Source organism: Myotis lucifugus, unplaced genomic scaffold (assembly GCF_000147115.1).
Source record: "Myotis lucifugus unplaced genomic scaffold, Myoluc2.0 scaffold_3136, whole genome shotgun sequence".
NCBI lineage: Eukaryota > Metazoa > Chordata > Mammalia > Chiroptera > Vespertilionidae > Myotis > Myotis lucifugus.
Genome location: NW_005874184.1, coordinates 4,376 through 14,942, shown reverse-complemented (window position 1 = coordinate 14,942; position 10,567 = coordinate 4,376). Strand labels below are relative to the sequence as shown.

Genomic DNA, 10,567 nt, shown 5'->3' with positions numbered 1-10,567 from the left:
CATTGGCCAAGGGGTCTGGGGCTCCGGGAGGTTCTGAGCAGGCATGTAATGTGGGTGCCAGGGATCTGAGCCCTGGACAGAATGAGCTCATCCCTGGAGTGAGGGTGAGGAGGGGAGAGAACGGAGAGCTAAGGCTTGAGCAGGTCACCATTAACTGGTCAAGAAGAGGAGGAGGGGCTAGCAAAAGAGGAAGATAAGGAACTGCCATAAGGGGACACCAAAGCAAGAGGAGGGAGTGACAGAGGAGGGAGTGAGAGAGGAGGGAGTGACAGAGGAGGGAGTGACTTGCTGGGTTGACAGTTTGAGGAGGCAGAGGGCTGAGAAGGAGCCTTTGGATTTTGGGGACTAATTTTATCCCTTACAACTGAGATTGCAAGCTGGCCCTTCTTCCTCTGACAGAGCAGGCAGTGAAGCCAGTTTCGTATTTTATTTTGAGAGAGGAGTTCCATGGGAGACCTTGGCTGGCCTCATCCCACGTCTCTGTGCAGAAGCCCGGCCACAGAGCCATCAGCTCTTCCTTGTCATGTCGGCAGCACAAGGGTCTGGGCCAGGCTCCTGCACCACGGCTGCCCCACCCACCCTGAGGGCTCAGAACTCGCAGATCACAAGGCGATTCACTCCACAGTTCTTGTCGTTCCACTTGCCGTTGGTGTACATCTCCACACAGCGCTCATTGCCTCCATCGTTGTTGGGCTCGCCAGGGGCCCAGTTGGAATAGACCAGGGGCTTCCCTCCTGGGTAGGTGAACCAGCCCTTTGTCTTGAAGTCAGTCATGCTCAGGAACACAGCACCCTTGTTCTCAACATCGAGCAGCAGTTGCAAGGCGTGGTTCTCAGCTGCAGAGCGTGGGGAGGGCAGCTGCCCCCCGGCCTGTGCACACACTTGCCGTGCTTCAAAAAAAGTTTTCAGAAAGCCTGCTGACTTGAAGACCTTCTGGCCAACATCTCGGCCACTGGGGAAGAGCTCCACTAGGAGGAGAGCACAGTCAGGTTGGGGGCTAGGGGCACCTTTATCTGATCTCACACTAGAGCTGAGACGTGCTCTTTCTATTGCACCCATGTTGCATGGCAGAATCGGTTTCCCAGTTACTGGGAGGACTGGGAAGCTTTGGCATCGTGCAGCCTCTGAGAGCTGGAAACAAGGAAGGTGCTCACTCTGATCTCACTGTGGACCCTGCATAACAGCAGGGCATGAGGCATTGACAGGGAGGTCTGTGCCGGGTGTGGATGTGGGAAAGAAGAGGAGAGGGTGGGCCATCTGAGGGCAGCGCTGTGCTAATCTCTGCACTGTGTGCGCCCAGTGCTGGTCTCTAGGTGTGCATGTGGGTGAGGCTGGAGAGCTGGGAGAGAGGACAAGGACAGCTGAGAGGTGTGCATGGGCGTCAGGGGCAGGAGAGAGTCAGTGCTGGAGAGAGGCCTGTCTGGGAGTCAGAGGGCCAGGTATTCAGCCCCGCCTTGGCCATGACTGTCCAGGTGGACAAGGGAAAGTCAGTTCCTTTTTCAGGGTTTCCAGTTCCTCATCTCTAAGATGGGAATACAATTTATAAAAGCATCACCTGTGTGACATTCAACATCACTTTTCAGTCCATCTCATTTTCCATCCCTTTAACTGTGTGTGTGTGTGTGTGTGTGTGTGTGCTTTAATAAATTTTTATTGGAAGGGAGAGGGAGAGAGAGATAGAAACATCAATAATGACAGAGAATCATTGATTGGCTGCCTCCTGCATACCCCCTACTGGGGATCAAGCCCATACCCCGGGCACATGCCCTGACCAGGAGTCAACCCATGATCTCCTTTTTCATAGGTCAATGCTCATCCACTGGGCCACGCTGGCCGGGCTCATTTTCCATCCCTTTGACTTCTGGGTTCTTGAATAGAAGCCTTCAGGGCTCCTGAGAGGGCTGTGCTCCAGCCCCAAAGGGCTGGTGAGGAGCCCAGGCTGCACCCTGATTCACTGTGACCCTTCCACAAGGGTTCAGGGGGCAGACTCTCCACAGGCTCAGGAGGGCACCCAGAGCAGCCCTGAACAGGAGTTCCTCTGCCATTCACTACATGCACCCAGGTGGGTCTGTGTGTGCATACATGAACATGGCCACGTGTCCATCTGAAGGCACATGGGAGCACTGAAGGTCCACCTGGTGTGTGTGTGAATATGCGTGTGTGCTTGTGGGTGTAGATGATGTGAGGTGAGTGATGGCATGTGTGTAATATACACATATGTGGAAGGACATCATGAATTCTCTTTTGCATCAGTGTGTATGTAAGGGAGTGAACACACGTGCATGTTTGTGGAGAGAGGGAACATACTAAATGATTGAAACCTCACCCTTGGTATGTGGGTACTCAGTGGCCTTAGGTAGGTAGGAGCCAACCCTATGTCTCACCCCTGTGTTACCTCCTCCTTCAGAAACTCCTTTGCATCAGTGATATTTGCTGAATGATTTGAGCTCAAAGCTGACATGGGGAAAGCGGGGAGGAGGGGGGGAAATTAGGGACTGAGGTGGAGATGCCCACAGGCACAGGCACTGGGCTGTGCTGCTGGAGCCTCTGACTCCTCAGCACCCAGGTTGGGGGAGAGTCTCCACCATGATCACCCAGGGAGCAGCGGGAGAGCCCAGCACTGGCAGAGCCCAGAGGCAGCCTGCCCCCTGCCGGACCCAGGGCCTGTCTCAGGTGAGACTCTCAATGGCCACATGCCAAGGTCAGACCCTCACAGCCTTGATCCCAAGCACAGCTTCCCAGCCCCAACTCTCAGGACAGTGTCAGGAGTCGCTGCTGCTGTGGGCTGGGCAGCAACATCTTGAGGGGTTTGCACACCTAGCCCCATAGAGATAAGAAATGCATCCTGGGTAGTGGGGTGTCCAGGGACCAGCACAGGTTAGCAGTAGGGAAGGTCTGAACTGCACTGGGCTTGGGGCATTGATCTGGGTCGGGTCACAGGTGACTGTGATATTGGGGGCTGGAGCCAGGTAGCCTTGACCATGCTGCTGCCAGCCCACTGAGCTGGTGTCAGGCCTACTCCCTGCTCCGTGTCCCTGGCATCTGCTTCCAGGTGCTTGAACATGTGGCTGCCCTGCTCTGCCCCACCCTATGCTTAGCCCCAGGTCCTGCCCCAGTCCCAGGTCCAGCCCATTGTCCAAACCCACTAGCATCCTAGAGCCCCCAATCCTAGACCCAGGCCTGCCTCATGCCCGGCCAACTCCAAACCCAAACACAGACCCTGCCTGGGGCCTGCCCTTGGTGACTGGCTCAGGTTCAGGTCCAGGTCCAGAACTCACCTTTCTTATACTGAAGGAAGGCTCTCTGAAGGTGTCCTACCTGCCACTGCAAGGCCTCCACCTGCCGCCTCAGAGCAGCGATTTCTGCAGGAGAGAGAGGCCCAGGGAAGACCAGTCCCTCACAGCCAGGGATCGGCTCAGAGTCCGGGTCCCAGGGGAAGGTGCTCAGTGACAGGCTTTCCTGGGGGAGGGTAAGGAGCTGGTCCCCAGGAAGCCCACAGCCACTGACACAGCTGGCTCCTCCTTCCCACTGGGTCCCTGAGGTTCTGTAGTGAGCACACTGTGCCCTGAACAGGTCTTGGCACCCGACTAACTCTGATCCAGATGACATTTCACAGCAAATTCTGAGAGTCTGGGATCACATTCCTGAAAGGGGGGTGGATTGCACGTCCCTCAAGTACTCCCCATCCCTGTGTTATTTGGTGCTCACAGCTCTCTCATGAACTGGGAAGAGAGCTGAGCTGTCCCAGTGATCAGATGGGAAGCTGCTCAGGCTGGCCCTCCCCTGAGTACAGGGTCTAAGCCAGAGCCTCAACTTCCTACCTTCAGCCAGACAGCCTTTCCCAGTTTCACACCCCGCCTCCCCTACAATGGGCTGACCACTGAGCAGTGGGCCTCCTCCCTCTGCAATCTAGTGGGGCACCCAGAGCTAAGGAAGGCGACCTTACCTGGAAGTCCACTCTCTCTCTTTGGTCCTCTCTCCCCAGGAGCACCTCTGTCCCCCATCAGTCCTCGGGAGCCCCTGGCGCCTGGAGGTCCCTGTGGGCCTGAACGTCCTACAGGCCCTGAGATCAGACAAGAAGAGGAGGGTGAGCTCGGCACACATTTTCCCGTATTTTCCCCCTCCCAGCCTATGGGCTGTGCTATTGTCCAGCAATACACCCTCCCAGTACAGTCTGTCCCATAGCCAGCCACACACCCTCTCTGTACAGTACTGTCCCATCACCCAGCACCCGGCCTTCCCAGGATGCGGACTGTCCCTGCTGCTCACACCGCACTCTCCCCAGTTACAGAGCTCAAGCCCAGTGAGGCACCTCCTTGCACAGACTCCCCAAGGCCCAGTGCTGCAGCTCTGAGCTGGCAGGGTGATGGGGGAGGGACAGGCCTCCGCAGCTTCAGGTGGACACAGGAGGACTGAAGGCCCGCCCCAGCTTTTCCCATCACTCACCTGCTGCCCCTGCACGCCCAGGGTCTCCACGCTCACCAGGGGCACCTTTCTCTCCTTTGGGACCTGGGGGGCCTCTTGTCCCTGCAGAGCCCTGCACCCCTGGGGCACCCACTTCTCCTGAGGAAGGAACAGATTGGGACAAAGGCTGCTGAGAGTGTGTGCAGCCGGGATCATTTCCTCGGCTCCACGTGGAGAAGGAGAACTGGGCGGCTGTGCACCCCACTGTCTGGTCCTCCAGATGTGGGGCTTGGGGGGCAGGGATCACAGCAAGCCCTGCCAGTGGGGATGGCCTGGCTTCCCTGGCATGCTGAGCATCTTTAGGTCACATCATGGGTTGCCACTGTCACTCCTCCCTCTCCCTTCAGACCTCCACACACCAACCTCCTACCTTTGGGCCCAGGCTCTCCTTTGGGGCCTGATTCTCCTTGGGGTCCTACATTCCCTGGCATTCCTGAGGGACCCTCTGGTCCAGCCGGCCCGGGCACACCTGGAGGTCCCGGAGGTCCTGGGAAAAGGACCAGCCAGTCAGTGCACTGAGTCTTCTCAGAAGGGGGAGAGCGTGAGAAGGTGAGAGCAGTCATAGAGGTCAGAGAACAGCATCATCCTACAGACGCCGCCCAGCAGTACTACAGCCTTCCATGCGTGAACCCAGCGCCACCCGCAGGGCACCCTCCTTCCTGCGATGGGTATGTGCATCCTCCAGCATGGCCTAGTGGCAGGCATTGCAGTCCACGCCCACTGCTCACCACGTGGCCCCGAGTCTCCCTTCGGTCCAGGTTCTCCAGCAGGACCGTTGTCTCCTTTGGGTCCAACTGGGCCAACAGGCCCAGACATCCCCATTGGCCATGTAGCTCCTGGTGAACCTGCAGCAGCAGAAGAAATGGGCATAAACCTGGCCCTGGGCCTAGGAGGAGCAGCACCTGCAGGTTAGCCCTGCATTCCTTCAGGTTCCGCAGGTGTAAACATTCCATCTCCACACTCGTCAGTCCAGTGGTGACCCAGGAGACGGGTGTGCACATCCCCATTTCACAGGCGAGGCAACAGGCCTGCCAGACCTGTTACGGGGACATGAAGCCAAGAACTGTCGTATTTCCATGCAGTGCACCCTCCATGCCCTGAGGCTGCAGGATTACAGCAGGGGATCTGCTAGCTTTTCTCCTGGATCATGGACTCCTTGCTTTCCCCTTCCTAGGACCAAACTTTATATCAGAAATGATCCCTGACATGAGTCACCAGGGAAATGCAAATCAAACCCACGAGATATTTTCTCACCCCTCCTAGAATGGCAACTATAAGAAACAAAAGATCACAAGTGTTGGTGAGGATGAGGAGAAGAAGAACCCTTGTGCACTGTTGGTGGGATTGTAAAATGGTGCAGCCACTGTGGAGACCAATATGGAGTTTCCTTAAGACATTAAAAATATAATTTCTTTAAAAAGTATGATCCAGCAATACCACTTCTGGGTTTTATCCAAAGGAAATAAAACACTAATTTGAAAAGATGTCTGTACCCTCAAGTTCATTCCAACATTTTTACAGTAGCCAACAGATGGAAACAACCGAACAGTGTCCACAATGGATGAATGAATAAAAATGTCACACACACACACACACACACACACACACACACACACACACACAGGAATATTATTCAGCCATAAAAAAAATCCTACCCTTTGCCTCAACATGAATGGATCTTGAAGAAATTATGCTAAGTGCCATAAGTCATACAAATTAGGACAGAGACAGTGTTATCTCACTTATATCTGGATTCTAAGAAACAAAACAAAGAATCTGAACTCATAAATGTGGCTATCAGATTATTGGTGGTTGCGTAAGATGGGAGCTGGGTGGTGGGCAAAACGGGTGAAGGTCAAAAGCTACAAATGTCCAGTTATAAAATATAAGCTCCCTTTCTTCCTCTCTGTAGTGCATTTAGGGAAATCCTTTAGATCAGGCCTGAGTGTGGGGCCACAGGGCCTCATCTTTGCCCACCTCTCATGTAGTAGAATTTAGTTAGATATTAACACACTGCACAGAAATCATTCAACCACAATGAACAATTATAAATGCCGCAGCTTGGTTCTAGAGGGCCCCGAAGACCAGGCATTTACCCACAATTTGCTCATTGTTGGGGTGAGAAGAATCAGAAGATCCTAGGGGAGGAATCCTGACAACTAGGGGAGGGGAATAACACCTCCGGGCTCAGGGCAGCCTGTCATTTGCCAACTGGTAACGAGGTGCTTTAGGTGGACTGAATGTCTAGGGGACTTCTTCCCAAGGAGGTGGGCTTCCATTTCCAGGGCTTCCACGGCAGAACATCCAGACTTGCTGAGTTGATTACAATTCCAGTGCCCACCCATGCCCACCAGGACAAGCCCACGGTCCCAGCTCTACCTGGATCCCCCTTCTCGCCTCGGGGGCCCTTTTTCCCATCTCGTCCATCATGACCAGGCAGGCTTTTCTCCACAGGGTTACACATCACCAGGGTGCAGTCATCAATCAAAGGTTTCTGGGAAAGGCTCTTCACCTCTGCTCCCCATGACCTTGAAGGCTGTGTGAGCAGGACCAGCATGGAGAGGAGAAGCAGGGCCTTCAGGGGTGGACAGAAAGAGAAAGAACGTATCTTCGTTCCAGAACATGGGCTATTACTTAACCCAGCGCCCGGAAGTCAGAGAGGCACTTTCCTACCACCTCACCCCTTCTGTGGGATCAGGAGCAGCAGGATTCCGAAAGCAATTTAGGACAAGGCGGCCATACAGTCTGGCCTGGGAGGGCATGAGTTACCCAGCTGAACTCTGACATGGTTATCAGCAACATCTACCTCTTCTCAGATGCCCCATTTTGTCCCTTCTAGTGACTTCCCTTTCACTGCCATTGGCACGGCTAGGATGTGAACTCCTCACTGATGCCACCTGTCACATCAGGAAGGACTCATGAAGTGCCTTTGGGCAGGACTGTTCCCTCTTTGAACCTCTGTCTCTCTGTCTGTATCGACAAGGTGGCCGGGCAAACTCATTTCCTGTCACTTGTAGCCTTGGATGGACCAGCACTGGTGGTTTCAGTGCTTGTCTGGAAAGAGCCAGAATGCTCAGTGACATCTGTCCTAACACAAGATGGGCACATGGCTACATGTTTGCCAAGTGGCCTGCCATTTCTGGACTAGATGCTGTCTCCATGAAGAAAGTTCCAGATGGAAACCAGAAAAAGTTCTCAGAATAGCCGGAGAGACCCTGGGACGCCTAGAGTGCTACCCCTACACCTGGGACGACTTGGGAGAGGGGCCTCGTGGAGGAGGGCATGTGAGGTGAGCTCCGTCAGGAAATGGTGGTTTCAGGTGGGGAAAAAACAGATGTTCAATAGGGTGTCCAGTGACATGTGAGAGGGACTCTACAGCTAAGTGAGGTCAGGGTGGGTGCAGGACCTGGTCACTCCCAATGATGGGCTTCTTTCCTCTTGAGAGAAACCGTAAAGTTAGGAGCCAGGAAAGCGCACACGGGAGTGGCAGAGGCTGGGAACAAGCCTGAGGGACAGAGCAAAGGAGAAGGGATCGCCAGGCAGCCTGAGGGGGAGGCAGTGGAGGGCCTTCCTGGCCACAGAAGTGCTTTCTTCTCCACCTGCTGGTGGTTCTGGGCTGCGGAGGACCCTGTTGGCACCAGTTCTTTCTCATTCTGAGTTTACCACTTCCTCGGGCACCATGGGAGTCTCTAAACACCAGGCAAGCTCACAGGCCAGCAGCGTGGCACTTGCTGGGGCAGAGGCTCTGCCACGAGCAACAAAGGCTCCAGCCAGAGCCAGGGCATTGCCCCCTGGTGTGCAGCTGCCACATCAAGGGCCCTGTGCCCACATCTGGGGGAGAATGAAAAGCCACAGGCATTCTGCCCAACAGCTCAAGATGGCACAGAAGGCACCACAGGTCATTGTAGGAGAAAGGGCCCTGGGCAGGAGCCCCCTCACAGGGTTGCAGACCTAGGACTGGGATGAGGCCTCTTCGCTGGGCCTATAGTGGTATTGGGCAGAGCCACATCCCCTTAAACCACATAGTGTTCACTTTATGCCTCAATGTCAGACTAAAATATTATTGAAAAATGACTCCTCTAAAAATTGATTGGAAATCAGTAAACTCGTCCAGTAAGTGTATTTTTAAAACAAACATTTGAAGCTAAGAGAAAACCATGTTTATCCATGTAAAATGGGCAGTTTATCCATGTAAAATGGGCAAAGGATCAACTTTGACCCGGGCCTGGGAATGCCAGGGCTGTTTCTCCTCATCCAACTTCCTTTCTGAAGAAATCAGGGGTGGAGAGAGCCAAGCGAGAAGTTGAAATTTCATGCCCACCTGAGGCTTCCTGACAGTGGCATCTGGGGTCCGGGTGGGTGTCATATCCCACTCACCCACCCTCCCCCAGCCCAGAAGGCTAATCTCCCACTGAGTAAAGGAAGCAGAGTGAGGGGCCAAAGAATGGTCCTTCTTCCCCCACTATGCTGCCCTCTCATACCCACACCCACACCCACACCTTCGAGAGCAGAAGAGCTACATAGACCCTGTCTTCCTCAACACCAGTACATTAGAGCACCCCAAATGGACCTGGGACATTCACTGGACACAGAGAAAACAAAAAGAGAGGCTGGCACAGACACTCACCATTGCGTCCTCCAGTGCCCAGGCGATGAGCGCTTCCTTGGCTCACAGGCTCGGGCTATTTATGCTGCCCTGCAATCTGAGCCACCTGGTGTTGGTCTTTTAAGAACTTCTTTGGACAATTTTCTTCCTTGTTGACTCACTCACATTCACCCCATCTGGGTTCTGGAAACTTTCCCAACACTAAACACATGTCACCTTAGAGTTTACAGAGCACCCTCAGTGCATGACCTCATCTGTATCTCACTGAGCTCTGTGAGTTCAGCGGCATCATCAATGTCTGGATTTTACAGATTTCCACGAATATGAGTTCCTGAGAAGACCAAAGGCAGGGATGCAGACTGAGGAGCAGATGAGGAAGCAAGTTCACAATAACCTACAACTATTGTAAAAGCATATGCATTTGTATATTTCAACAGCAGGGCTTGCTATGCCAACTTCTCTTTGTCCTTCACCTCAACATTACTACCCAGATAGTGGGAAAGAGCTGGGAGCTTCTTGGCATTTCTGGGCAGGGGTGGAGGAGCTAGAGGGGTTGCAGAGGCTGCAGCATTCTGTGAGGACAGTGGCAGGGGAGCTGCCACCTGCAGAGGTCACTCCTTACCTTCCTGGTCTAGATGTTGGAGAGCCCCTCACTTGCTTTTTATGGGATGGATGTCCTTACATCCTTGCCGTCATCTCTCCACTTCCTTAGCTGGTGTTTCCTCTGTGTATTGCTCTAGGAAGCAGTTTGGACCCCTGAGACCCTGATACTCTATTGCGGGCATCCCCCAGGAAACTCTCACTTCCAGTGGCCATGGGGCAGCTGCCTGCCCTACTGCTGTTGCTGTCATCTCTGCTTCCGTCTAGATCCCTGTGACTTCACCTCTTGCATCAAGCCTTTGCCTAGGTCAGTGATGGTGAACCTATGACACGCATGTCAGAGGTGACACGCGTACTCATTTTTTTGGTTGATTTTTCTTTGTTAAATGGCATTTAAATATATAAAATAAATATCAAAAATATAAATCTTTGTTTTACTATGGTTGCAAATTTAAAAAAATTTCTATATGTGACACAGCACCAGAGTTAAGTTAGGGTTTTTCAAAATGCTGACACGTGGAGCTCAAAAGGTTCTCCATCCCTGGCCTAGGTCCACACACCAGCTGCCTATGCCTGCAATGCTCTCCTTTGGCCACTCCATTGGTGGTGCCAATTGCTCCTGGGTGTTGTTGCTGCTGTGGCATCTCCTTGTGTGTTGTAGAGGCTATAATGCCAGTTTCCTCAGCTGGTACGAGAGGGTTTTGTTTCCCATAATGCAATTTTTTGAAGGAGGATCTCATAGTAGAGCCACTTGTGCCCCAAATGATAAAATTCTTTCATTATTAACATCCTCATTTTAAGATGTTCATGTGCCTCCCAGAGATCTGGATCAGCCTGCAGGCTGAACTGAACCATTGCTCCCCAATCCCCACAGAGCCTTCCTGACAAGTCGTATCC

General features: G+C 53.4%; 1 protein-coding gene across 1 annotated transcript; it reads right to left on the bottom strand.

Moving 5' to 3' along the window:
* Window positions 1-513: 513 nt before the first annotated feature.
* LOC102438200 (pulmonary surfactant-associated protein D-like) lies at window positions 514-7,251 on the bottom strand. The gene is made up of 8 exons (XM_023749132.1): window positions 7,234-7,251; window positions 6,844-7,039; window positions 5,193-5,309; window positions 4,835-4,951; window positions 4,447-4,563; window positions 3,947-4,063; window positions 3,279-3,362; window positions 514-968 (listed from the first exon to the last, which is right to left on the bottom strand). The coding sequence occupies exons 1-8, from the start codon at window positions 7,249-7,251 to the stop codon at window positions 589-591; spliced, it is 1,146 nt and encodes a 381-aa protein (XP_023604900.1). The 3' UTR covers window positions 514-588.
* Window positions 7,252-10,567: the final 3,316 nt, after the last annotated feature.

Bases quoted from the DNA above. Each gene is read 5' to 3' on its own strand.
- LOC102438200 (XM_023749132.1), bottom strand. The intron at 4,952-5,192 runs GTGAGCAGTGGG...TCCTTTTCCCAG, and splicing joins GGGAGACTCGGGGCCACGTG to GACCTCCGGGACCTCCAGGT. The intron at 4,064-4,446 runs GTGAGTGATGGG...GTCTGATCTCAG, and splicing joins TGGGCGTGCAGGGGCAGCAG to GGCCTGTAGGACGTTCAGGC.